General features: G+C 50.9%; 1 protein-coding gene across 3 annotated transcripts; it reads left to right on the top strand.

Annotated features, from left to right (window-relative positions):
* The first annotated feature begins 423 nt into the window (after positions 1 to 423).
* ISM2 (isthmin 2) lies at positions 424 to 21,561 on the top strand. 3 transcript variants are annotated; one of them, XM_051621984.1, is made up of 6 exons: positions 424 to 1,097; positions 15,714 to 15,974; positions 16,472 to 16,811; positions 17,297 to 17,437; positions 17,915 to 17,986; positions 18,475 to 21,561. In XM_051621984.1, exons 1-6 carry the CDS (start codon positions 960 to 962, stop codon positions 18,990 to 18,992), a joined length of 1,470 nt encoding a protein of 489 aa, XP_051477944.1. In that variant the 5' UTR covers positions 424 to 959; the 3' UTR covers positions 18,993 to 21,561. The 3 variants fall into 3 exon arrangements, with proteins under 3 accessions (XP_051477944.1, XP_051477943.1, XP_051477945.1); XM_051621983.1 differs by having other exon boundaries at positions 17,909 to 17,986; XM_051621985.1 differs by lacking the exon at positions 17,297 to 17,437 and having other exon boundaries at positions 17,909 to 17,986.
* The last annotated feature ends 6,425 nt before the right edge of the window (positions 21,562 to 27,986 follow it).

Below are 27,986 nucleotides of genomic sequence, written 5' to 3'. Positions count from 1 at the left end.
GCCGGGCCGGAGCCGCCGGAGCCCGCGGCCGCCCCGCCTCGCCGGGAGGGCGCTGCGGCACAGCTCCCCCGCGGGGCAGCGCCCGGTGCCGCGGGGCTCCTGCGAGGCCGGCGCCGCCGAGTCGAGCCGCCGCCCGGGAGCGGAACAAAGAGCCGCGGGCCGGGCCGGCCCAGCCGGAGGGGCAGCGCCCCGCGGGGCAGCGCCGGAGCGCGGCGGGCGCCCGGGCCATGCAGCTGCCGGGAGGGGAGGGGAGGGGCGGCCGGCGGCGCCCCGGAGGGGGCAGCGCTCGGAGGAAGCGGGGGGAGGTCTGGCAGCGCCGGCAGCCCCCGAGCAGGGCAGGAGCGCGGCTGGGCCGTGCCCGGGTCCGGCAGCCGCGCCGCTCGGCCGGGAGGGGCTTGACCGCGCTGCCTGCGGGACGGAGCCTCTGGCTCGGCGAGCGGCGGGGAGCGCCTGCCCGCTCCCCCGTGCCCTGCGCTGCCTGAAGAGCCGCGGCAGCACCGGGGAGTGACTCGGCAGGGGGAGGAGAAGAGGAGGAAGAGAAATCAGACTGCCGAAGGGATTAGGAAGGGGGGTGGGGAGGCGAAGCCCTCTCCCCCCCCCCTCCCCTCCCCGCACACACTTGTGAGGGTTTTCAGAGTTACCCTTCAGCATCAGTGGCACCGGCAGGCGAGCCTGGGGGAGCTGCGACACCGAAACGTGCTCGGCAAACTGCGAGAGGGATCAGGGAGCGCAGCGGCCGGGAACGGCCCGGGCCGGCGGACCCTGCCCCGGCCCCTGCCCGCACCCGCGGGGGACTGCACTTCCCGTCTGCCAGATTGTGTGGTTTTTTTTTTTCATTTTTTCCCCTTTTTTTTAATTTTTATTTTTTTCCCTGCTCCTCGCGCTTGCTGGAGGAAGGACGGGTGCGCGAACTGCGGGACCGCCTGCCCTGGGCGTGCGAGGTGGGACGAGAGGAAGAGATGCCTCTGATTAGAGGGAAAGTCGTGCTCATCCTCGGCTTCGTCTTTCTGACAACTTTCCTGGCTTCTGTGAGAGGACTGCCCGTGAGGAAGCAGCGCAGCAACAGCCCGAAGGAGAGGAGCTCCAAGCTGGCGGAGGTAGGACACTCTTTGGGGAAGGATGGAGAGCCGGGAGTGTCGCGGTTATCCCTTCTCAGCCTCCGCACCCTCTCCCGTGCCCGGGAAGGCTGAGGAGGGCAGCCGGCCACCTGGGCGGTCGTCGGGGCTCCCTCGGAAGCGATTGTGCATCACCGAAGGGAACAGCATCCAACACGTGTCCCCGCGCCCAGGCCTCCAGGAGACCTGGGTGGAAAAGCAACAGAGAGGCAGGGTTTTCGTGCCTCCCCTCTTCTGGGCTGTTTCTTCACTCTCTGAGGGCCAGAGCCCTTTACCGGCCTCCGGGATTTTCGGGTAGCCCCAAGGCTTTTCCATTTCAGGGAAGTGGCTGGTTTAGGTGCTTTGAGATTGGGGCCGAGGGCCGTGACCAGAGCCCGGGAAGGTCTGTTGCCTCCAGGAGGCACCATCCCTCGTAGGAGAGAGGAGTCCGGCCACAACCCGACCTGCGGTAAAATTAGCAAGGTTGGTGTCTTGCCAGGAACTCCAGAACTCCGCTACTACACAAATAAGACGTGACGGATTTCAGACACCATCTCTCCTTCCCGCTGGAACGACCCTGGGGCAGATTCCAGAGTGGTCATGCTCCGTTCTCACGCCGGCAGCCTGCTCCAGGATCCCGCGCGCAGGCGGCCTGCCCCCCGTCATTGTCCCCGAGGCAAATAGCCTCAGGATCCCCCGCAGGCTGAGGGGGAGGTGTCCCGGGGATGCACCTCTTGCTCCTCTGAGAGCCACGTTCTGGCCAGCACTGGCTTTGGAGTGCAGGTCATGGAAAGGCAAACTACAGCAGGCAGAGAGGGACTGGTCTGACTGGGAACCAATTGGTGGGACTTGATGGGAATGACAGGAAGGGAATGGGGAAGAGACAAACTACGAGGAGGGTAGGGAGAAGGATTTGAATAAGAAAGACAACTGAATAGTTAAAACAAACTTTACATCTTGAAACTGTTCTCTGGAGAAAAAATGGTCCGGACAGCAGAGCCGTGTTTAAAAAATACCCATGTCACTGCTAACAGTGGGTGGAAGGACTAAGTGGGAAGAGTAGCAATAGGAGGAGGCTGAGCAGTACAGGGTAAGATCAGCTCAGCTCTTGCTGGTGATACATAGCAGGTTTGATCTGTATTGTCTGTCAGACTGGCAGAGGAGTACAGGGTGATGGGAACATACCTTGCTGCTAATTACTGCCTAAACACGGTGCTGATCTGTGGAGGAGTCATACTGGCTGCTCGTGTTGGATGCACCTAACTCCGTTCCAGCATGAAACCCTCAAAACAAGTGTGAAGAAGGACTGTGCTGCATGGAAAGCCTTGTCAATGGGTGAGAGAGGGCACAGGCGGCATCCAGCAGACCTGGTTTGGGCTGGAGCATGGGCCAAGCAGATGCAGACAGAACTGCTGGGGATGCTTTGTGCTGTAGCACTGATAGTTCTGTACTTCGGTTGTGAAACTTCAAGCATAGACAGGGATGGCAGTTCATTCACCAGACAAATGCCAGGCAGAGTGTACTAGCGCTGCAGCTGCAGAAGGAGTAGGGATTTACACTTGCAATGCAGGAAAGTCTTGCAGCCCTGTAGCAGAGGGCATAGGATAGGGACAAACTGCACGTTAGAAAGTTGTGCAGGTCCTCACCACGGGACCCTGCACTGCAATCTCAGGCTCCTTTCTATCTAATGCCTGAAATGCATGGGGAAGTGGGGCAAGCTGCTGTCAGTCCCAGTTTGTGAGTGGCTGTGAATGGGGAGCCTTGTGCAGCCAGCCAAAGATCACACGCGGCATCACACAGCACAGCCTCTGTCCCCGGGACCTTCACTTCTCCCAGAAATACAAACATACAAGAAGTTTATAGGCAAAGGTTTGAGGGTGGAGGTTAGGGGCAAGAAAGAAGATGAAGAATGGGTTCCTCTGGGTGTCTGCTGGTGCTCCCATGCACACCCTGCATCCCTCTGGTGCTGACTGCACGGTTTGCATAGCAGGGTAGTTATTGGCATGTGTCTTCTAGCTGCGTTTTTGGAGAAATCCTCTGTTTCTGGTGCATGTGGGGGAGAATTTGGACTAGTCATGCCTGGCTGTTTGAACTGAAGAGCACAAGCACAGCACTATGGTGGTTAAAAAAAAAAAAAACCCAGAGTGATTTTGGGTCATGCACACAGATGGTTCCTGTTGCAGCGCCGATAGGTCCTGTCTCTATGGCAGCAGGGCAGCCACAGCTGGAGTATTGGTTACACTATGGGTAATGCCCTACAGATGTGGGTAGAAGGAAGGGGGCCAGGAGGAGAAAAATAGACGTGACGGAGCAGAGCAGATAGATGATCAAAACTATTAAACAATTACATAACTCAGACTTATTCTAATTTAGCATCTTTATTTAGAACAAACGTTTTTCCTCGGTTTAGAATTGAGTGGGAATTTTTATAATCTATGCTGAGCCTCAGAGTTGCACTTCTATACTAAAATAATTTAGAAAAATTAAAACCATTGAGGTTTTCAGTAAATGTTTGCAATAAAAACTCTTCTAATGGAAGAAAGCATGGAGGGAACACATGCTTTATCTTTGGGCAATAGCCTTATCAGTATGTCCCAAAGTCCTGTACCTCAGTAAGGACGCATCACTTCCAGCCATTACCAGAAGAGCAAGAACTTGCATTTACATTATCTCAGCTGTGATACTATGCAGCAAAGCTTTGCGTGAGTTACAGTAAGCCCAGCATAAGCAGCACTTGTTGCAAGAATATTTTCTATTTAAGTCTGTTTGACTGGAAGTTGAAAAGGCAGAATACTTTTAACATAAACTCTGACTTAAATCTAACGAGAGGAGATACCTGCTCATTTGGAGGTTTTTTGGCTGTGTTTGGAAAGGCAGGTGAACTCCAAAGCTGCAGGCAGGTGTACAGCAGGATTTTTAGAAGCACTTTTGCAGTTTGGATGCATCACACTGATGTGGCAGAAATGTGGCAGGTACAAGCACTGATCCATATCAGCGGCTCTTCAGATTTGGGTAACTGAAAACTTGGAAAAGATTGTATGCCTTGTGGAGACAAGGGACAGCTCATCACATTGTTTAATGCTGTGTTTATTTATGAAGTCAGGGGGGCTAAATGCAAAATATGTTTTTATAAACTCACTGGATTTCAAAATATTGGCTTTCAGCATTGTTAATAGATGTTTGGATTCTTTCTGACTGATACCAATCAGTTCCAGTGCTCTTCTAATAAATACAAAATAGCTACTGTTCTAACATGCTAGAAATTACTAGATCTGTGTCAGTCAACACAACTGGTTTGATAACTCTGCATAGAAATAATAGTACCAGCAGTGATGGTGATGGAGGTGTTGGCAGTGAGCATCCTGGTGATAACAGGGTGCAGTGGAGCAAGCCAGCAGTGTTTTATGGAGGGTCCAACCTTCCCAGCCCAGCTCTGGTGGGCTTGGTGGGTGCTTCTTTGTGGGAGGGAACTACTCTGAGAGACAAGGCCAGGAACAACGGCAGTGAAGCTCCCTGAGGCACCCAGGGGTGTTACTGCCTGTCTGGGACAGGGGCAGAATCTAGGCTGGATCTTGCTGTTGGAGTTCCCCTGGTCTCAGGCTGCGAGCAAAGCAAATCTGGCATCTGCAATAAGAGAGAACAGAGGGCAAGAAAAGAAATGCCAAGCGTAGCATAAGGGCTGTAGTTGGCTGCAAATCAGCGGGTTTGTACAGCACCTGGTGTGACTGGCTCCTGGCACCTGAGAAATAAGGAAACAAATATATGGATTATTACTGGTTATGTCTGGCAGCAAGAGTAGTGATGGGAAACTACGCTTAAAACTGAAGGTCTGCACCAAGATCATTTGCTTGCTGATGAAAAATCATCAGTAGCAGTCTTGGTTTAAATCGACCTGCCCTGTACATAGGGAGTCTGAGTGCAGTGGAAGGCTTAAGAATTAAGTGTATTGCAGTGACACGATGGAGGTAACCAGCAGGTGGAGAGTAAAGGAGCTCCAAGATGATGTGGAGTGTCTGAACTAGATAAAAAGCCTTGAAGGGAAATACCAGCTGGGCTTGAGTGGAGTTGGTCAGGAGGCTGTAAGTCGAGGTAGCCCTGTCATTTGGGAGCCCTGATGTAGCCTAGACACACTGCCTGGGCGAACTGTTGGGGTGATTGGCTGGCAGGAGTCTGGGGGTGTCATGGAGGTCTGTGGGAGCCTCCTGTGGGCCTCCTCCCAGCTCTTGATCTCTGTTGACTTCTCCAGGGCAATCTGGCCCAGAAGAGGATCTTGCCTTCCCCAGAGCCATCTCACCCTGCTGTGCATCTCCAGCTTGTGTTGTCACCCGTGTCTGCTCTGCGAGGAGACAGAGGGCTCAGACGGGGGGGCGGTGCGAGTGGGCGGCCAGGCTGGTGCTGGCTGCTTGCACAGCCAGATCCCCGCGGCCACTGCGGGCTGTGTCAGTAGCAGAGTCATTCTGCCTGCGGATGTGCTTTTTACCTTTTCATTTCTTCAGCAATTAAGCGTTCTTGTCCCTGGCTTTGTCCTTGGCGGAGGTCGGATTTGCGGGTACAAAACGTGCACTGAAGCATCCTTCCGCTCTGAAAGAGGCTCTTTGTGCGCAGGGAGGTACTTCGCCCTTTGTAGCAAATTTCCTTTTGAGAAGTGCCAAATTATCTTAGTCAACACAGTTGAAAACCCTCCCGCCCTGGGGCTCAGGCAGGAGCAGAAACAAAGGGGAGCCGGGTGCAGGGAAGCTGCCCAACAAGGGAGCTTCTTCCCTTTTCACTGCACAAATAGGTCTGCTGCGTTCCCATTGTCACAATCAAAGGGGTTCCTGTAAAAGGCACATGTAAGGGGAAGAGATTAGGCATCAATCGCTCCACAGGGCATTGCCTCTCTCTGGGTTTCAAAAAGTGTCCGGCTCTTGCAGACCTTCTCCCTAAAGACAGGCAGGCTGGGGGACTCATCCTGCCTGTAACTGTATTCTCCAAGCCCAGTGAGCTGATGGAAGGAGTATGCTCGGGATTAATTCCTGCTTTTCACTTGTCAGTGTTGTAGGGATAGGGAGTGCAAACCAGGGATCTTATGCTTTCCAGAGCATCAATAAATATTCTTGCATTCAGAATAATCCCCAAAACAAGATGCCTGGACATTTCCCATAGGAAAGCCTGAGGACAATCTGAGCTATAGTCACAACAGCAAGGTGGCCCATGCTGTCCAGCTCCTCAAATGCAAATGTTGTCAGCCAGAGAATCAGTTTTGGTGTAAAATACTAGAGCTTGTAGCCAAGAAACAGGGAGGAGATTTCAGCCAAGTTTTGGTGTGAAAACGTTTCTATTTCAGACAGAAGCTCACAAAAGTGCAAGAATATTTTTTTTATTTGGTTTGGTTTTGGTAGACCATTATTGCAGGGAACCTTCACTGGGCTATCAGATGTTTTTACATGGCCAGCTGTAAAAATCAGCCTGCATGGTATTGCTTCCAGGCAGTTCAGTTTCTGCATGTTCCCTGTCTATAGGAACTCCCAGGGCTTTTCTGAGAAGCTGTTATGAAATATACTTCATCTCAGTACTTATGAAATGAAGACATCAGAAAGATAGTGACCTACTTGCTTCTGAGTCCCAAGTGGCTCTTGGCAGGAAGGGTGCTAATGCCTCCTGGGCTACAGGTTAGTTTATTCTCCAGGGAAATGTTACAGCTCCAAAGGGAACAGCATGCAGTAAACTGCTGCATTCTGCTTGTCCTTGGAGCTGCTGGGCAGGCATGAGGTGGGGGGACCCAGCTGCACACAGCCAGGGAGCACCTGTGCCTGCAGGGAAGAGGTGACGAGGCATGGGTTTGTCTTGGATTAGGAGCTGTTGCTTAGCCCAGTCTGCTGGTGCCTTATCTAGTGTGCGGCACTTGGGGTGTGAGGCAGGGCTGGGAATGTGTCCCCAGCCAAAGGAGCCTTCATCATGTAGGGCACAGCAGAAGGCTGGCACATGGCATGGGTACAGTGCCCTTCAGATGAGCCATCCAACGTCTCTGCTCCAGCAGCTTGAGCCTAGGGACAAGCAAGGGAGCCCTGGCTCCTTCCTGGCAGATGAGCCCCAAGACACTCACCTGTCAGGACAGTCACCTGATGGGACAGTATTTGTAGGATGGCTGGGAGGTGTTGCAGGAGGGGCACCACCAGTGGAGGGTCAGCACCTCTTCACCTCTCTGGGATGTCCTCACCTCCCCACTGCTTTGGTGCTCCATCCTGCTGCCCTCCCTGCTCTCCCCTTCACCTGCAGCTACTCCTGCAGCATCCAAAATCCCAGGAGAGGCCAGCTGTGTTGTGCCATGCAGCACCTCCAGAAAGACAAGGTGTTGTCCAGATGTCTTGACATCTGCTGTTGTCCCCACCTCTTCTCTAGGGACACTGCAGTTGTATTACATGTTTAAGCTGGCTGCTCCTTAAAAATTGAAGATCCTCCTTATGGGAGAATGTGGTTCTTCTCTGGGGAGCATCCTCAGGGTGGCCCCCCTCATGCCGCCAGTGGAGGAGATGCAGGGCTGACCAGAGGTGCTGTGGGTACCTCAAGGTTGGTTTGGCTTTCCCCACACCCTAGATTATGGTTCAGCTATTGCACATCTAAACCCACCCCGGGACTTGGTCCTGAGGTTGCAGCTGGGGTCTGCTGGGAAGTGACTTGGTCAAAGAGAAGAGGAGGGGTCAACTGGAGGCTAAAATGCTGGGGAAGGGGGACTCCCCTTTTGGGTGTGCCCTAGCTTTCCTCTGACTATGGACTTGCCTCTGCAGCCTTGCAAGCCTCAGGCTTCCATCTTGTGGGACAAAATGAATTTTTTTTTTTTTTTTTTTTTGTGAGACACTTAGAAGTAGCAGGGGACTGTCCTGCAAGGGCTTATAAACAAGTGAGTTACAAATGACACAGACCTACCTCAAGACCGTTTCTCTACCGCATGCTGCCACGGGGCCAGGGAGGGGAGCTGAGGTCACCCCTGGGCTGGGGAGCTGCAGCCAAGCCCCTGGGCAGGGGCTGCTGCCTGTGAGTCAGCTCAGATTTACCCCTTCAGGAAGCTGAGATGCAACATCTTTGCCTGCATCCTTTCCCATACAGGACATGGAGATGCTCATGGAGATGGACCCATAGAATCCAGCTCAGCTGCCCATTTTGTCTTTGGTTGAAGTGAAAGATAAATTCACATCTGGTTGGTTGGCTGCCTTCCCTGCCCCACTGCCTGCTTGGTGGGGGGACTTGTGCACCCTGTGCGGGACAAGGGGAGCAGGTACCCCCTGTGCTCCCACCTGCCTTGTGTCCCCCCACGCTGCAACCTCTTCTAGCAGGCTGGGGGAGCAGGGGGAGGCTGGTGTTGGTCTGCACATGCTTTGCTGTATTTGGGATTTTTTTTCCTTTTGCAGTTTTGCCCAGGCTGTGGCTGGGAGGAAGCAGCAGCTGGAGCAGTCAGAGGGTTACGGTGTGCAGGCTAACGAATGTGGATCATTAGCCGGAACAAGTTAATGGTTGCTGAAGCACATGGGGTTTAAAGCTGGAACAAGTTAGCAGCCGCTCAGTCTGATGCATTAAGAGCTTATGCATATTACAGCTCAACTATGTTAACAGAAAACATGTGCCCTAGCAAGAGCATTTGCCAGAGAGCACCAAGGGGTATGGATGTGTGTCTGTTCACCTCTCTGGAGACCTCTTCATGCAGTCCCTTCAGGGCCCCTGCTCCCATACCCACTGTTGTGCTCTATCTGAGCAGCTCCCAGCTGGCTTGGCTGCAGCAGAGATCTCAGGGGTACCTTCCTCCTCAGGTGGGGGTGTCTTGTCACTGGCTGGGCTTCACGCAGCAGGTATCACCTGGCAAGGGTTGGCCCTTGGACCTGTGCACTTGAGCTGATCTCCAGTGTGACTTCAGCCCTGGTTGCTGTGCTGGGACATGTCAGTGGTGCTAACCAGATGCCCCAGCTTGTCCACTGCAAGGCCTGTGTGGTTCCTCCGTGTGGGAGGCAGGGCAGTCCCTCCTAGGAAGGGGGGTGGGATGGAGAAACTGAGCTGAGGTGTGCCTTCCTGAGAGCTTCTCCAGGTTCAGCAAGTGAGACCTGCAGCTATTCCAGGCCTTGCTGCAGGCTGCCTGAGACACCTGCAGCAGGTAATTGTCTGCAAAATGGGGATTTTACAGCATTTTTCTCAGTGTTAAAGAGGGAGAAGATATTTATTGTAGATAAGCACCTGTGTGTGACACCGAAGAGGGCGACAGCCAGGCATGGTGAGAGGTGAAAAGCCACTGGGCTCCTACTTGTTCTCCTAGTGTCACAAGTGACCTGGGGAGTTGCCTGAGGTTGCCATGAGCAAGTTACTCATCAGTGCACCCACAGGAGAGCCAACAGCAGTGAGAAGGGCCAGGCTGTGCCAGTGGGGATGTCTGGTGAGGAGTCTTCCACAAAATCAGCCATGACATATACTTGCTCCTTGTGCTGCTGTGTGCTGCTGCTTCTCTGTGCTGTGGTGTCTTCTGCTCCAGGGCTGGCTCTGCTTCAGTGGCAACCAAGTCACTGAACTTGGAAAGAGTTTTGATATCACAGTTGTTGCAATTGTGAGACATGAAAATAAACTGTGAGATAGACATTAAAATAAATGAGAAATGAGGAAGCCTTTGATGCTGCCTTCTGCAGCTCCCTCCTCGGGACAGCTGGGATGAACTAGCCAGAAAAAAGAGTGATTCTATATGATCTTAAGTATTTTGATATCTGCATGGAAATTACGATAATGAGTGTGTAATAATTATCTGCATAGCCCACAGTTTGCTGCCAGCTCCTGCTGGTCTGTCATAAACAGTATCTGTCCATGCAAGCATGGTAACTGAGTGCCTTGTCTGATCCATGGGCATTTGTAGCCCTCTCCCAAAACATGAGGGACATGACTGTGCCTTTATTTAAAAAACAAAACAAAAAAAAAATCAAACAAACAAAAGCAACAACAAAAAACAGCACTCAGGTGTGAGTTGATCCGAAGTTGAACCAGTGAGTAGAACAGTTGGGAGATCATGGTCCTGCTCTTCACTTGTGCCACAGCCCCTTTGGAGGCCAGAGTATAACCCAGGGCAGGAGAAGTGAGAGGCAGCTGGAGGTGCATCCACTGCCCTAAATTACCTCTGGCCGATCTTCCAGAGCTCACCTGTCAAAATCCTGAGTGGTGGCTCCTGCTAAACTACCTGCCTATAAGTCTAAAGGTGTTGGGTCTGATTGTTGGGGTTGTGGCTCAGGAGGTCTTACAGACAGTAGCAGGCACTGGGTAGCATCTTTGCCTTCCCTGTTTTCTTGTAGAAATGCACCCAACTCTAGAAGCACACTGTTCTGGGAACTCTAGAAGCACAATTCTGGGAAATCCATTATGCAGATGATGAGATGATGGGTACCAGAGGTCACTTGCCTGATATGCATCCAGTGGATTTTCCGTCTGGTTGAAAGACTGTGCTGGTGGATGGGTTTTGTGCCAGTAGATGAGTTATGAGCCATGTGGATCAAACTCCAGCCGTTGGGAGGCTAAGGTAGTCTCAGCTGGCTGGGCTAAAAAACCTCTCTCTTTGACCAGTGTCTGAGGTGGGGTCATCAAGGAGAGAGCATGTCCAGCACTATGGGAGGCAGGCAGCATGGCACACTGTATTTGTTCCTTCCAATTACCCTGCTGTTCAACCTTTCTTTATTTTAAAGAGACTTAACAGTGTTACTTGTTAGAACTGGAAAAAACTCCCCTTTCTCCCACTCCCACTCCAGGACAGCAAAATCTGTCCTGGGCCTTTCTGAGAACTGCAGCCCCACAGCTGCCCTCAGACAGACTGGGTTTCCTTCTGCAGGAACCAGCCAGCATCCCTATACTTCATAGCTTTGTAATGAAACCCTTCTCTGGAGCTGTTCCTGCCTGGTTACAGTCCAAAGATATTTTTTGAAAGCTTTCTCCAGATCTCAGCAGCTCATTTAGGTGAATATGGAAGGAAAATTTTTATGGTTTAAAAAAAAGTTCCAATTTCTATTTTGAACTTGGCTAATTTGTAAGTGGGCAGGTTTGCAGCAAACTGCAGGACAGATTTAAAAATAATGTTGGAGAGAGCTTGTGAGCTTGGGGGAAGGAGCAGGAAAACACTTGTGTAGACTCAGTTCTATTCAGAGAAACATCAATAGTTCTTCTGTTGGGTTCTTGTTTCAGTACAGCATGGTATAACTGTTCAAAGGAAACCTAACACAAGAAGTAATGATTAAGCAACAAAAAACCCCATTCCTTATAATTATAGCCCAGTACGATACCAGCCTTTAGCAAATACGTCATTTTCTTCACTGAAGTGTTAACAAGCCCAAAGCACAGCCTGAATGTTGCCTCTGATCCGACTCTCTTGTGCACAGGTTTCTTTGGTTCAAGCTGAACGAGTTAGTGTGCTCGCTAATTGGCTCAGGATAGGTGGGAGCTGCATCCTCCAAGCTTGTCCTGTGCCAGGGGACTTGCTTGCTCCGTGCTGCCGGTGCAGAGGCAGCACAGGCTGATGCACAGGCTCCAGCAAGTACTTCTCTTAAGTGTACTTGGCTTGGGTTTAAGTCTGTGATGAAGGACAGCTCTGCTCAGCAATGCATGTAGTTAAAAAGAGCTCTGCCAGTGTGTTCACTGGCAACTTGCAGTGCCTATAGAGATGCTGAGGAGCACAATGGAGGGACAAGTACCTGTGGTTGTGGTGGCAGCAGAGTGGTGTCCCTAGTTGCCAAAGGGCAGTACAGCACACAGACTAGTCTGTTGATGTTTTCAGGTTTTAAACTTCTGTAGGATCTGAGATGTTGTATCTCTAATAATTTCTACGTAAGAGCTGCAGCACATGAACATCACTCATTTGCTTTTCTAATCCAAGTTTAGTTCAGAGTCTTAGAAAACTTTATGGCAAAACTGCAGTTTTTAAGACCAATAGAAATAATTAGTTCCTTGAATTTCTTCCCTTAGCACAGATGTGGTACATATGTGTTGAGCCCAGTGACATGGGTTTGACTGTCTCCACGAGAGATACTGCTGCTTTCCTTGTTAGCTTGTTCCTGTGGTTAATCACCTACGGTGTTAAAAGCACAATCCTTATTCCTTGGTTGAATTTATCTGACTTTGACTCAAACACATTGCTTCCTATTATGTATTTCTGTTTTGAATTAAAGAGTCTCTGGTGCCTGATGGATTGTTGCCTTAAAGAACTGGAAAATCAAGTCATTGCTTTCTCTTTTTAACACGACAAACAAAATGATTTGTACAAATCTTTCACAGGAAGAGTCTTTCCATCTCTTGAAATGGTTTTGCAGCTGCTGTCTTTGCCATTTTCAGGTTTCCAAGCAATTTTAATAGAGGCATATGGACTAGAAATGGGAAAATATCAGCCTTTAGTCTCTAGAGAAATTATGTGTGGCCTTTGCCCACACCTTTTCTGTACACCCAGTTGCCCATGATACATGCAAAGTAGGCACAACAAAGGGCTGAACTGCTGACCAGTTCCTTTGCCTTCCTAACATCTTTGCTGATCTTGTGCCCCAAGGTGTTCAGGTGGTCAGTCCTACATCCAAGAGATACTGGACTGTGTGGGAAGAGCTCCTGGGCTAGTAGGGAAGTGAGTGTGATCCTGCTTATAGCCTTCAGTCTAAACATGGTCTTCACAAATGCAAAGTGCATGCTCTTTCCCAAGTGCAGCCCCAGAATTTCTCTTGGGTTCCTGCCCTGAAAACCCTTATTCCCAGCCAGGTGGGATATCCCAAAGGTATGCAGGAGAAGCTGTGGTAATTCCCCCTTCAGCTTTTTTCTTTGCTTGGTGCTGACTGGTAGTAAGAGAAAGCTGGAGCTCTGCTGCGAGATATTGTGCTTCCCAGCACTGCACTCTCTACTTGTGTGGTGCGGTGGCAAGTGTCCTTCCCCAGCAGCAGCAGGAGAAGGTTACTGGTGAATACCAGCTCTGCAACCGTTTGCAGCCTTTCTCCTGCGCTTTGTGGAAAATGGGGTGGTAGAGTTTTCACTCTGGACAGGCCAGCTCTTCTTTTTCCTTAAGTGATGTGCTGTTGTGACTTGATCTCTTTATCCAGCTGTTCCCCAGGCAGGACACATGGAGAGGGTGGATGGCACGTGGCAGGAGTGTGACCCTCAAGGGTAGCTGCCTGCATGGCTGGCAGGAGCCCCTTGGTGACATGCAGAAGACGCTTTTGCCTATGAGGATCATGGTGCCATGGATGCTCTGACCTGGAGGGAGCAATGGGCCTTGTAGAACCACACTGAAATCCTTGGATTGCTCATCTGGGGCAGGGCACTGAGCAGGACCTTGCTCCGGGAGGGTTATCTTCTGATGCAGGGACAAATTTTTACCCAATGAAACCTCAGAGTGATGCATCAGCAGGAGAGGAGGATCAGGTGGTATGGTGCAGTGACCATTGCTAAAAGATTCTCGGCCATGCAGGATGGACACCTCTGGGGTCTTTGTGCTTCTGGAGGACTTGGGAACCAAAGGCTCTGTCCACCCTGCAACACTCACACAGCCCCGTTCCCCAAGAGCAGTTTAACATTTTCCCTGTGGGAACAGTACTCTGAATTTCTTGAGCTTGTTTGGGCGTAAAATCTGAATTAGGCACTGAGTGTGAGTTTGGAGACTTGGAGTCTATTCCTGGCTCACTTGATCTGATGTCCTTGGGTGAGCTTGGATCTTGTTAGAGGAGACCTTGCTTTCCATGTATATTCAATTTAGGTTTTTTTTTAAACGAGCTTACCCATCCCTGATAAGCTCATTGTAAATTAGGCAGGAGCACCAGCCTCACAGGGCGTTTGGCCCTTGTGCAGGGGTTGCGTTGAGCACGTGCAGCTGGCAACAAACCCAGCACTGGCAGGCAGTGTCATGCAGGCAGCCCCAGGACACAGCCAGCTTTGCCTGCTCGGCCACCCCTTGCTGTTTCTGCTCTGCCTGGGGTCCTCCTTGCTCGGCCTAAGAGGAGATCTGGTGACGGGCTGAGGCACCAGGAGACAGGCTAGGGCAGAGCTGGGCATCCTTCCCATGGGTCCGTCCCAAAACTGTTGTGGTTTTGGATGGGGGCAGAGGGTGCCGGGATGGAAAAGTGCAGGTAGAGGGGTCTGTGTCCACATTTGCTGCCAGCAGTGCCACACGAGCCTTCCCAGCCCAGCAAATGCTCTTGCCAGGCAGCACAGGCTCCATCCTCCCCACAGCCATCTCTTCTTCAGGCCCATCTGGTGAAGTCTGTCACCAGCCCTTCCCCACATCCAGCCTGCTCTGGGCAGCAGCCAAGGGACCAGCAGTGTCCCTGCTGCTCTTTTCCCTCCCCTGAGGATTGGAGGGGGGTCACGGGCTTTGATGTGCGGGCACAGGGCTGGGGACAGGCTGTGTGCGCTCATGAGAGCCTGGCCAGGCTCCAGCTGCCTTTGAAGTGCTCCAGTGATCAGGATGAAAGGGAGGAGAGTCCTTCCCCAAACCATCTGGCTCTAATTGCAGGTAGAAATGCCTCTCCGCATCCCCCTGTGGGGAGGGGGCACGCCGCTCTCTTAGTTAATCCTGTGGCTCTTGGCTGGACTGGAGCGAAGGACGAGAGCTTGGGAACAAAAGGGGGTTTCAGCTGGGCAGCCAGAAATAGGCAGCCGCTGGCAGAGATGCTGGGGGTTCAGGCACCTCCGCTCCCAGCCTTGTACTGTGGGGCCCCAAAGACCTTCCCAGGGACAGCCCATGCCACAGAGGGGCTTTGCCAGTTGTTCCCATCTCCGGTTTCTCAGGCGCACTGGAGCTTGCCGGCCCTTTGACTCCCTTTCTTTTGTGCTGGCGCGCGCCGAGCGCGGGGACGAGGAACGTGGGAACCCGGCGCGAGCCCGGCCGCTCGGCAGGCGTGGCTGCCCCGCACTGCGCCAGGCCCTGGCCAGGCTCCCGGCCTCTCCCTGCCTGCTCCCCCCGAGCCTCCTGGGCAGGGTGGCCTACGAAGCTCCACGTGCCACAGAACGGTGGCTAGAGCCATTGGCAAATTAAGTTTTGTTGTCTGCTCCAGCTAGCCGTCTTCTCTTTCCCGAGGAGATAACAGTGGCTGGGTTGTATCTCCCAGCTGCTTCTTTACCTCCTTGTGGTAGCCTTTGGGCAGCATCTGAAATCTCAGTTAAACCCGTGTTTCTTGAAGTCATCTGCCCTAATACTGACACTAAAGAACAATGTATTTAGATGAGGTTTTCCCCTTTGTATTAAAGCCCTTGTTATAAACTTCTAATATATACATTTATTAAAAGTGAGCTCTGGTAACCCTATGACTTGCTGTTACTCATCTCCAGGGACCAAGCGATGGCCAAAAAGGGAGAGCAAGAAGTGGAAAGCCAGGCAAGATGAGCAATGGTACAGCAGAGGGTGTGGAGAGAGTGGTTGCAGGGACAGGAAGCACCAGCCTGAGTAGACCTGTAGGTTGTTCAGGTGTGGTGCGGCCGAGCTCTGGCACAGCACAGGGCACTGGTTATTAACTTGAATAATAAACATGTTAATTGCTGCCCTGACGCTGCTGTAAGATGGTGCGGAGAAACCATTTGGTGCAGGATTTTGCTGGGCAGCATTTTGCTTCCTGCACAGCCGTCCTTGGGAGATGTCTTCACTGCCTTTTCCCTCTCCAGGTGTCTGCCTCATCCGACCCCCGTTCGGCAGGGGATGAGGAGCTGCCGCCGTCAGGCAAGGCTCGGGGGCTGAGGCGGAGCGGGCAGGCTGGCCCGCGGCGGCACAGGCGCCGTGGGGTGGCTCAGCAGGCTGCCAGGAGCCCAGCAGAGCCCCAGCCCAGCAGCACGGGCCAGGAAGAGAGCCTGCCCTTCGTGCTGGACCTGCAGAGCTTGCCGGGGCTGGCCAACGTGGACTTGAGTGCCCAGAACCCCAACATCCAGGTGGGGAGCAGGTCTGAGTGGGCCATGGGGGGATGTGGGTGAGTGCCATGTGTGCTCCCCAGCCTCATTTGCTTCCCTAAAGAATAAAGATCTTGGGAGCGGAGTCCATGTGGCTGCTGCTGTCTCTCTTCTTGGTAACTACCAGATGTGAATAGCTGGCACAGGCAAGCTCCTTGCAAGAGGAATTTGCTCATGGCCTTTTCCCTGTTCCTCCACTCCCCCACAGGCCCTCTCCATAGAGCAGGGGCAAATGCACCTATGGGGGTGACCTTTCAATTTCTGAAGGTGGTCCCTATGGGTGACCAATAGCCCCCCTGCGCCTCCTGCTCTGCCCCTGCTCAGTCCCTCCAGATGAGTCAAGACCTCTTGCTCTCATCACATGGTTCTGTAGTCCAAAGCATCTTTGGCCTCTCAGGCTTGGAAACAGTGCATGGGCTGGTAGGTCTGTCCTGGGGCTATGCCCTGGCTTAATGCACTGCCTCATATCTGGCCTCCAGGTGACCATTGAAGTGGTGGATGATCCTCAGGCTGAGATGGAGATGGACTTGTTGAAGGAGACAAGCAATGACTGGTCTCTGACATCCCCTGAGTGGCTGTCCCACAAGGACCTCTTCTGGCCCCTCTTCTGGGAATACACTGACCCTGCTGAAGAGGAAGAGGATGAAGAAGAGGATGATGATGACAACCTGAATGTAGGGGACAAGGAGGATGAAGAGGAGGAAGATTACACAGCAGAGTATGAGGAGGAGGAGTCCATGCTCAGTGGAGTGGGAGGTGACTGGGACCAGCGGTGGCCCAGGCAGAAGAACTGGATCTTTAAGGAAAAATATAATTACGGTGAGTCCTTTTGGGCATGCGTGCTGCCCTGCAGACCAGCACTGCCCTCCCCTGCCCTGCCTGACCCACAGCCCTGCCTTCCTGCAGGGGGAGTAGCCCTGGCCCAGGGATCACAGCCCGCTGGTGCTCAGCTCCTACTTAAAAAATAAGCAACCATGCCATAAACCAAGGCCAGAACCCAGCTGGGGCTGCCAGTGGTCAGACATGCCAGTGTCCCAGTGGAAATTGCACTTGCATGTAATCAGATTGGAGCATGGACTCTAGGGAAGGCATGATCAGATGAGACATACAGTGTAAATGGCCACTGCTGCTGCCATTGAGTCAGGCCCCTGTGGTGACACTAGTGCCAGAAGCTTTTTCCACAGACCTGGGCACTCCCCAGGAGAGGAGCTGCAGAGGGCTAGGTCTTGGTTGGTTGCTGGCTACCCTGCTGCTAAGGCTTTGCTGAGGTTCCCCACTCTCTGCCTCTCCTCTGCTGTGCACAGACTATGAAGATGAGGAGGAGTGGAGCCCATGGTCCCCTTGCAGCATCACCTGTGGCAGTGGCAACCAGAAGAGGACCCGGTCCTGTGGCTATGCCTGCACAGCGACAGAGTCAAGGACCTGCGACCTGCCGCGCTGCCCTGGTGAGCCCCAGGCCCTGCCAGCGCTTGGGCAGTGTCTGACCTGATGTGGACTGGTCCCTCGCTGCTGCAGGCTGGGCTTTGCTCATGCTTCAAGAGCTAGTTGTGTTTAATGTGATCTGGGCTAATGACCAGAGGGCTTTTTTTCCACAAAGAAGCTGATGGGGCTTCATGGCTCTCCAGGAAGTTACATAGCATCCAAGGGTGGTAGAGCTGGCATCCAGCTCAGCGTGCAACTCCTTGCACCTCTCTGGGAACTTGAAATCCTCACCTGAGGCATACTGAGAGCTCCATCCACTGGAGTTTGCATAGACCACAGCTTTGGGCAGGACTGTCCTGTGTGTCACCAAAGCAGTGGTGGGAGGAGGGTTGGAAGATGGATGGTGTCTGGTGACCTTACAGAGGCAAAAACTCAACACTCCTCCTGGTGTTCAGCCTTGCTCTTTGTTTGTTTGTTTGTTTTTTTCCCTCAAGGAGCAGAGGGGGAAATGGTCTTCCCCACAGAGGAGGTGCCTTTCAAAAATGACAACACCACAGAGCTCTTCAACTCAGGTCAGCCTCTGCCTTGTACTCGGGACTTCATTGCCATGCCTCACAGGGGATGTAGCTGCCTGGTGGGGAGGGGTCTGCCAAGGGCTCCCAGATCTAGTATCCAGACCTAAGTCACCCAAACCACTGCCATGTGCAGGCTTTGGCAGTCATCCTGGGAAACCCAGGTCCTCCCACAGCCCTGGTACAAGACAGTCCTGCTTTATGGTGCAGTGGCTGGGACCAGCTTGCTGTATGTCCTCTCCCATGACCCCTGTAGTGATGGGTGCCCTGGGCAGAGCTCCTGCAATGGGTAGCTCTGCCCCAGCACAAAACCCCTTCCCTGTCACTGACTCAGGGATGGAGCCTGGCTCCAGCTCATCCCAGGAGCCTGGCTGCTCCTGCCTGGTGGTTGCAGGCTCTGCCTGTGGTCTGGTGAGGCTGCGGGCTGATGGGTAAAGCAGGGTGCAGGCTGCACGTGCCCTCACCCTTTTGGTGCCCTCCCCCCCCAGAGGTGGACAGCTGTGAGAAGTGGCTGAACTGCAAGAGTGACTTCCTCACCAAGTATCTGAGCAAGGTGCTGACGGACCTGCCCAGCTGCCCCTGCTCCTACCCGCTGGAGGCCGTCTACAGCGCCGTCAACCTGCGGGATGAGCAGCAGGGCAAGAGCTTCCGATGGCGGGATGCCAGCGGCCCCAAGGAGCGCCTGGACATCTACAAGCCAACGGCACGTTTCTGCCTGCGCTCCATGCTCTCCCTCGACAGCACCACCCTGGCTGCCCAGCATTGCTGCTATGATGAGCACACCCACCTCATCACCCGTGGCAAGGGGGCCGGTGTTCCCAACCTCATCAGCACTGAGTTCTCCCCAGAGCTGCACTACAAGGTGGACATGCTGCCCTGGATCCTCTGCAAGGGTGACTGGAGCCGCTACCATGCTGTCCGGCCCCCCAACAACGGGCGACGGTGTGCTGACAACCCCGCCGAGGAGGAGTACCTCTCCCAGCTGCAGGAGGCCAAGGAGTACTAGCTATGGCCACGCTCAGAGGAGCCGGGGCCACTGCTGGCCCCTACCCTGGCCCAGCCTGGTGAAGCCCCAGCCCTGCTCATGGGCTCCTTGCTGGTACCGGGCAGAGCGGGGAGGATGCAGCATCCCTCTTGTCCCCTCAGAGGGGTGCCTTGGCCTCCCTCGGATTTCTGAGGGTGCTGGAGGTTATTGCAGTGCAATCCCTGCTGTGCCACCCGGAGCAGTCCTGCATCCCAGGGTGCCTGGGCTGGCACGTGGGGAGCCGCAGAGGATGGAAGGTGTAAAGGGAATGGGGGCTGCTCCCATCTGCTGTGATCTTTTACTGTGATCTTTCAATGCAACCTGAAAGCTGAGCATCTGCAGGGTGAAATGTCCTCATTTCCTGTTGGCTCCACAGCAGATCTGAGGAGCTGGCCTGCCACAGGCAGAGCTATCTGCTCTTGCCTGTACACCTGCCCCAGCACACGCTGGGCTACTTCTGAAACGGGGTGGGAGCTCCTGGGGAAGGGCAGGACTGTCCCAGCTGCATGTACAGAGGTACAGAGTGTGGCCGACCTTCTTGGGTTTTTGCATGCTTGGTTGGGAAGGAGCAGGGAGCAAGCCCTGCTCCGTGCTGTGTCTGCCCAGGTCCCCAGCAAGAGGCAGCCCAGAGAATGCAGGTCATGGGCAAACCCTGCACTCCTCAGTCTGGCTGCCTGGCCACGCAAGCAAGTGTGGATCTAAAGGCAAAAGAAGCCCACCTGCTAATAATGTCAACACATGGTGTCTGCAAATCATGCATCATTATGCTCTCCATTAGCACTTTGGTCTTGCCTGGGTTTTATTCAGCTTTTCACAGGTCCATGGCAGTTTTGGGAGCTCCCAAGTTTCCCACAGAGAAAGTAAGCTGAGCACCTTTATCCCTGGACATTCAGTCACTGACCCTGGCAGAAACTGTTCATAGCTTTTATTTAGCAAATTTTATGCATCAGAGGAAATAAAAGAGCAAGTCAAGCACGTGTAAAGAAGAATGGAGTCATTTCTAGACTAGAGGTTTAACCCAAGGGTGTCGGCTACTCCCATGTTTTTCTGCAGGACACTGTTGGGGAAAAAAAACAAATCTGTCTAGGTGCAGAGGTCCTTGGTTAACTGTCCTATGCTAAATCTGTCCTTCTTGCGGGAGCTTTCTCCAGGCCAATGAATATCCACAGTCTGATAGCTCTTAGGGGAATCTTTCTGGGAGTCTTATATATACTGAGCGTATGTTGAGCCTTTTGCCTTGGTTACTGATAGAATATTGCATCCTTGGTCATCAGTGCCTAAGATTTCATTGCTGATAAAACAAAAGTATTAATGAGGTTATCACTGAGTTACTAGTATTTAACTATTATTCCACACTTGTATCCCCAGACTCCTGTTATGGGTGCTGTTAAAACACAGGCAGACACTCCCAATTTCCCAACAGGCATGCAGCCTGAGATGACCAGTGTCATGGAAAGAGTGAGGAGGAAGACATAACCACATAAGCATGGATGGAGACCCAGACGCTGGTAAATTTTCATGACCATTGCATTACATGTTTCCTGGCCCAAATGGTCATTTGCTCACTAGCTTCTGCTGAAGTAGTAGGTCATAAATAGGTGGTGAGGCAGGGGTGACAGTGGCTTGGTGGCTTGGTTCTGGGAGCCTGGGACATGTGCAGGGAGGCTCAGCCACAGACATAGAGGTGTTATATGGGAAGCAGACAAATTGAGCAGTTGAAACCATAGAAGGATGAGCTTGTTTTCCTCTGTCATTCAGCAGAGCATTTTCATATTTCCTCTCCCATTTCATAACGTTGTAATTAATGTCAGAAGATGGTCAGAGAAGCTTGTTTACCCTCAGTGCATGGACTTCTTTAAAACAACTTCCCATTAAATGTGCCTAGTGTCCAGTACTGGACACACGCATGGAAGCAGGACCTCTGCAACAGCCTTTCTTGAAGGAGACTTTCAATTACTGAGCCAAGTCATTTGTTAGACTGGTACTCTCTGAAGAAGTGCTTTTATAGTAAGAAGTTACCCAAGATTTGCACCTTCCTCCTCTCTATACTGGGTATGTCAACCAGTCTAACCCCTAAAAAAGAAACTATAATTTTGTGATAAATTGAGTTCCCATCCAAGGGCAAGTAGCAAAATTTGTGTTGCGTCCCCCCAAAACCAAACAAACTAACAACAAAAAAAACCCCACAAAAAACCCAAACAAAAACTGGTTGAATGCCAAGTGGCTGTTCTGCCTCATTGCGTCTATGGTTTGGATGATACAGGCATGAACTGGAGCATGAGAAACAAGCAGCAGTGTTGTTCCTCACACAAGCACCTTACACCCCAGGAGGCTTTGCAGGGGCACCATGAGAATAGTAAGACATAACCAAGTGTTTATTTTTATATCCTATCAAAGATTCTGTCCAGCCCGCTGCTATTTAAGTGATGAATCTCTAACCTTCCACTCCTTAATTTTATTGTGTTTTTTATATATAATATATTAAAAAATGTCTTTTATTCCTAAAAAAAAAAATTAATTGAGAAGAATTCTTTATTCTGATGCTGCAATAAAGCACTTTATGTATGTATGTGTTGCTGACATCATTCAGTTGGGACTGAAGCGTATTTTGCAGTTTGTTTTGGTTGAGAGGGATCACACTACATTGAATACTAACGTCTTGGGTCCCTGACCCCAGCTGTACAACAGAGGCCCTGGTGGCCCCTCCCTTAGCATTTGCATTTGATGGTGTCTGGCTCAAAGAATCGCAGCCAACAGAGACTACCCAGAGCCCACCACCACAGACACAGGAAATGTGAAGTTCTGTGCACAGGGAAGGAAGCCTCCTACAAGAACACCAGGGTCAGTGCTGAGAAGCAAAGGCATTGCTTGTGCCTCAGCCCTAGCCCCAGGTTTTAGTCCATGCTCAGCCTGGCCAGTAGACTGCTTTAAGCAGGTGTTGAGCATGGGAGCAGATGAAAAAACTCCCAGGATCATCCCAGTTGGAAAACTGGTTTGGCAAATCACCTCCAGATCCAACAGCTAATGATAGCAGGGGGATATGCAAAGTTTTCCAGGAATCGCAGCATTTTTTGTTGCCATTAATTTGCTGCACAAATTGTGACTGCTTCTAAGCTCTTGCTATATCCAGCTGCTTTCCCTCCTCTCTTGCTCCTTTTGCTTTGTGCTGGTTGCATAGCTGTCAAGGGTTATCTGCTCCTCCAGCATGGGGCTCTGCTCCGCAGTTGCCTGGCGCCACTGCTGGCCTCTTCCTGGGAAAAGACTCCTCTCGGCAAAGGATGCTCTGAGCCTCCTGCTGATCTTCTACAACATCAAAATCATTGTGCATGGAGCCCAAGCCAGGGGGAGCAGGCTGAGCTCTCCTCTATAGGAAAAGCAGCACAGAGAAAATAACCTTTCCCTGGAGGAGCAGTCCGCAGTTACTACTAACGTGCCTTTATCCTCTGGAGCAAGGTCCTTGCAGTGCTGAATGCATGAGCTCTGCTCCTAAACTCCTGGGCTAAAGAAATCCCACAGCCAGAGAATGGGAGCAGGAAGAATTGCTGCCCTACTTCTGCAGATGCTCAAGGCCTGGAGATGTCACCTGAAATCATGGGGTAACTGTGAGGCAAAGTTTCAAGCTGCACCTTTGCCCGCTGCTTTGAACACAACTTCTTGACCAGTTGAGTTGTCTTAGTTTGCCAGCCTGAAGTGGAGATTTGTGTGCCTCATCTGTACCAGTTCCCTGGCATCTGACTTGCATCTGAGTTAGGTTGTACACAGAAGGAGCTGTGCCTGGATTTTGCCAGGCACAATGGTCAGCATGTGCTTGTCCCTGCTGACCTCCCCTCTGGGAGACAGGTGGCATAAGTGCAGCCCATCTCTCTGGGATGAGTGGGAGGTTTTAGAGAAACATTTACAGCAACAAGAGCTCATTAGCTATAAGCTAGTCTTTTTTTTTCAGAGCTCTTGCTCCAAAAATCTTGATTCTTGGAAAGCACACAAAAAGTTCAGCTGGGCCCAGAATGAGCCTCTTTAGGAGAAGAAGACAGAGGATGATAATGCCAGGGGAGTTTGGCCAGAGCCTGTGAAACAGACCTGAACTGCAAGGCCTGGCTTTATCCTTGAAAAGAGCAAAGTGTAGTTGTGATGCTTTGTGGACCTTGAGTTAAAACTGGAGCTCTGGAAATGAAAAAAATAACTTTCAGGCACCTCAATTCCTAGTCTGTAAAGGGACCCACCCCACTGTGTAGCCACATCACCCCTCTGGACTGGGTGTGCTAGTGGCACAGCATGGCATGTAGCAACCAACTTGTCTGTAGAAGATTAAAAAACAAAATCACACTAGCTGCAGTTTTTTGGCAGAAAGCCCTGCCTTGCACAGGGTGAAAGGGCAAACAGGAGCTATGGCAAGATCTGGTCTCCTAGGCTTTGTACCTGGCAGAGCTCATCCTCTGCTCCTCTTTCACTGATGCCATGCAGAGGGGATGCTGAACTCACACTGAGGTAGCCTTGCCCAGTGTGTCTGTGGGACAGCATTTACTCCCTCCGTCTCCACCGAGGATAGACCCACGTGTTTGCAGTGGGGAAAGGAATGCCTCGCCCCACTTCCCTGCCCCACAGCAGCCAGCTGCCCCTCTCACATGCCTCAGAGGAGTGCAGCTGGTGGGGCCTCGCCCCTGCTTTGTTCCAGGTCCTTGCAAGCATGTCAGCTGTTCTTTCACTGCAGGGGAGCACAGCAGGGGGGATCACAGCCCCGTGCAGCTCGACCATCACACAGGGGCCACAGCAAAGCCCATCCACCAGTCAGCATCCCCTGCCACACCAGCCCTGACCCCGTCCAGGCTTCCCTGCGCTGTGGGAGCTGAGCAGCAGCTGGCAGGGTGGCTGTAGGGTTTCTGCAGAGCCAGAAGGTATCCCCACCAGGCATCACAGCCTTCACAGCCAGGGATGTATCACAGAAAATGGACTTTGACAGTATCTTGAAAAACTACATAGCCCCACCGTGGAAACACGGGCAAATCATTTCTCATTGATGGATCTGTCCATCCTGGACTTCAAGCTCCCCACTGACCGAGATGCTGCAGCAACCCTCAGCTTTACTGTTCTTGCAGGGAGAAATGTTTTCCTGGCAGCCAATCTAAATCCTTCTTACTTTATTTTAAGCACAGTGCATCTTGTCTGCAGTGAGCACAGAGAGCATTTTTAGTGCCTTATTTGCTCCTACCTCTTATGTATTTCATATTTTATCATTGTACTCCCTGTTTCTCTTCTCTGTCATCTTCTCTGCTGTAGACTAAACAAATGCAATTAGCTCAGACTTTTCTTAGAAGCCGTACTTGTAGACCTCCAGTAGGTCTCCTTGCCTTCCACTGGGTTTCCTCCAAGTAATTATTTCTTGAGGTGTGGATCCCAAAACTGAAGTTACAGGGTCTCCTCTGGGACTTTCTTAATGCTGTTTGAGAAGATTTCTCCACGAGACCTACAAGCTCCAGCCTGCCCAGGCAGGTTTTTTTCTCTTCCATGATGTTTTAAATTTATATTAATTTGAATATTCACCATAACCAGCCCAGCTTGAGCATCTTTTACAGATGTGCTGTCAAGTCTGTTGCTTCCCCTCTTGTACACATTTTTGGTGGTTTCTTCCTCAGTGTAAAACTTTGCAAATCAGTGAGGTCAAATATACCTTTCCTTTTTTTCTCTCCTGGATCACTTTTCCACGTGGTCAAGATAATTTTCAATCCTAAGCTTGATCTCTAAGGCTTTTACTGCACCACTGGTGATGAAAATTATTTTGGACTTTTAAGTCATCAAATATATTAACTTCTATACTGAAACATACTGGATTCATTGCAGCTCTATTTAGGCCTTCCCTTATTTACTAATTAAAATACCTTATAAAGCATTGCCTAAAGTCTTAATAAGCCCAGATATTCTGCCAAAGAGAGGCATTAGAGTCATCATATGAGTTGTGCTTGATGTAGCCATGATATAGGTGTGCTGGTTGTTACTTTTTACTTGATTACCTGGTTACTGACTGTATTTTTTCAGTATTTTTTTTGTTAATTGATGTTACACACTGATCTTATTCCCTGGGCTCTCACCTCTTTCTCTTCCTCTCCCCAGCCCCATTCCCTATGGAACTCTGAAAGATTGTTCCAGTCTTCTAGGGTAAACTGCATCAGGCCCTGTCATGCTGGAAAAAATCAATTACTTTCACATTTGCTTTAAAAAAAAAATAAATAAAAAAAATCTGTCCCTGATTTGCCATTGAAGCAGGTTAGGGATGATGTTTCAAAGCAATTTTAATAATTAGTTAGGCTAGAGGCTGTCAGTCTCTTTGATTTGTGGCCTGATTTTCCTATAGAAGTTTCACATATATAAAGGATCAAAACAGACTAGAAAGGGCCAAGTGACTCGTTACATACGTCCACCTAAACCAGCATCTAGTCTCTGACAGTGGTCAACAGCAGGTGACCACAAAGGAAGAGTGAAGAGAAGGCCAAGCACGTGACACTATTTCCCTGAAGTACTTTTCTTGTTGCCAGCAGCTGGTGGCCAAGGGGCTTCTTCAGCCAGATATGGTGGTTGTTCTGTTTAATAGTCCTTTCTTGGTTTATTCTTTGAATTTTTCCACTCCTGCTCTGAATCCATGTAAACTTTTGGTAGTACGATATCACCAGTTGCAAGAAATTCCAGGGTTCACTACATGTGCTCAGAGACTCCTTTTGTTGGGACCCCCTATTCTTTTGTTTCATAGTTGTTCCTTACTCATCTTTCCTATGTGTCTCATAAGTGCATAGCCAGTTAGTGTCCACCCCTGACCTGTTATTGCTATAAAAAATTCAGTTCGCTTCTATCTCTGTTTTTTTGGGGTTTTTAAACTTTGTTTTCTTTAGTTCACAAGACTTTCTTATCCTGTGTCAGTTCAGATTCTTGATAAGCCTTTGGGCTCAGGATTATACTGGATCTTGCTTTTCTTCCTCATTTTATATAGTCCTCCCTCCCTCAAATAGCTGAAGGACTCCAAACTGTGTCTGGCTTTCCTGACATTTCCAAGTAAAGCAGAGGTCTGGGGTTTCTCATTAGCAGCTGTACAGCTGCATCAGACCTCAGCAGTAGCTGAAGGAGTGGGTTTCTTTGCTGAGAGCAGGTGGCTGTAGCACAGGGACCTTCACTAGCACACAGCAACTTAAGGCTCAGATTGCCTTTGCCAAGCAAGTAGCTGAAGTGGTTTAAGTCATTACCATGGCTGTGTCCCATCAGAGCCAGCATATCCTGACACGCTCAGCACCCTGCTAAGCACTAGCTCACAGCCTGGCCTTTTAGCACAGATTTTCCTTCTCCAGTGCATTAGTCCAACAAATTGAGTTGTCAACCGCACCCAAGACATGGCTGCCTGGCTACACAGCCTCTTCCGCTGCTGTGGGGCTGGTGATTTCCAGCCCGAGGGGCAGGGAGCCAGTCGGTTTTGCTGGAAGAAGAGCCTTCAAGTGGCCTCCGAGCCAAGCCCCTGAGCCCCATGAATGCGGGTTGCCGGCTGAGGCCAAAGCGTGTTCTATTAGAGTAGCAGCAGGATGCTCAAAGTAAACCTTTGTGATGAAAGGAAGGCAATTAAAATTCCACTTCAGCTGCCTTCCTATGCCACTTCCTAACCTTCCAGCAGCAGGTGATTAGCGGGGCCTGCCTTCTGCTGCCCCCATCAGCTGTGCCAGCAGAGCACGGCCAGCTGCCTGCACGAGCACAGCCAGGACACCAGCATTTAGCTGCCCAGTTTGTCTCAACTTAATTTAGCGTGAGCTCTTTTTTCAGATTTAAAATAAAGTTGCTCTTCTCTTACCAAAGCTCTTGCCTTGGTGGTGAACATACTTGCTGTTTAAGGTTCCCCATTTCTGCCCAGGATTTCTCCAACAGAAAGCCAAGCATGCAGGCTGCACAGTGACATCACTGTGCTTACATCATGATACACTCCCGAAGCTGACCAGATGTGGTCAGCAGTTCATCTGTGCATGAGAATCCTAGCAAAATACCTGTGGCCCCTTTCCCAGCCAGCGATTTAAGGAAGACAATCTTGCAGGACACAAGGAAACCCTACCGTATCTGCAAGTGTCCTGTCTTCATACAGCTTCCTTTGCAGTCACAGGTCAACAAAGGGTAAGCACACAATATAGAACTTAGTTTCATACTGCTCTCTTGATGTCCCTCCACATTTAACCATAAATAATCATTTCTGAATAGCGAACAAAAAAGGGTAGAAACGCTCCCCACAGTTTAAAAGGCAACTGGAACAATTACATTTCATTGTACTTTTTCAAACACACTAAGGTTTTGTTCTTCCCTGTCTCCTCTACTTAAGGAGATGCCTACAACATGCCATTCAGATTAAATAAAAAATTAAGAAATCCCCAAAACAGTAATTCTCACCTAGTAATGTTATTTACTTCTAGCTAAATAGAGGTGCTCTGCAGAAGCAGAAAAAGTATGCAAGAGAAGCTCATGCCTCAAAGGGAGAGCAGAACACCTTAGTAACCCTTGAAGTAAAGCAGATTGACACTTCCAACCAGACTGTTTTCCCTCTATCCCATAAACAAGTTTATTGCTTCAGAAGATATCTCTGGGAACTAACTAGATTAGCAGGAGAGAATAAACAAGTGGTTTTCCCTGCCTTACCAGTCAAAGCAACAGTCAAAGTGGGATCAGCCAAAAGTACTTCACCTTGTTTATATTACAGGAATAAATCCCTCCCCCATGGAGAGTCTAGTTTGCTTTGGCCCGAAGCTCTTGGAGGTAGCTGACCCTGGGCTCCACAACCTGCTAGGACCCTTTCTTAAGTGGGAGTTTCCCTAGCAGTAGTTTGCTGCTTGCCTTGGACATCAGATGACTAAATGATCAGCATTCTTGTAGAGCAGGCTAGTAAAGTGTAAGTATTGTGTTGAAGGGGGATGTGCAGGGGAGAAGAATAACTTGAATGGGATGTTAGATCTCTTCAGAAATGGG

The sequence above is a fragment of the Apus apus genome, chromosome 5 (genome assembly GCF_020740795.1).
Source record: "Apus apus isolate bApuApu2 chromosome 5, bApuApu2.pri.cur, whole genome shotgun sequence".
NCBI lineage: Eukaryota > Metazoa > Chordata > Aves > Apodiformes > Apodidae > Apus > Apus apus.
This window is presented reverse-complemented; position numbering and strand designations above follow the sequence as displayed.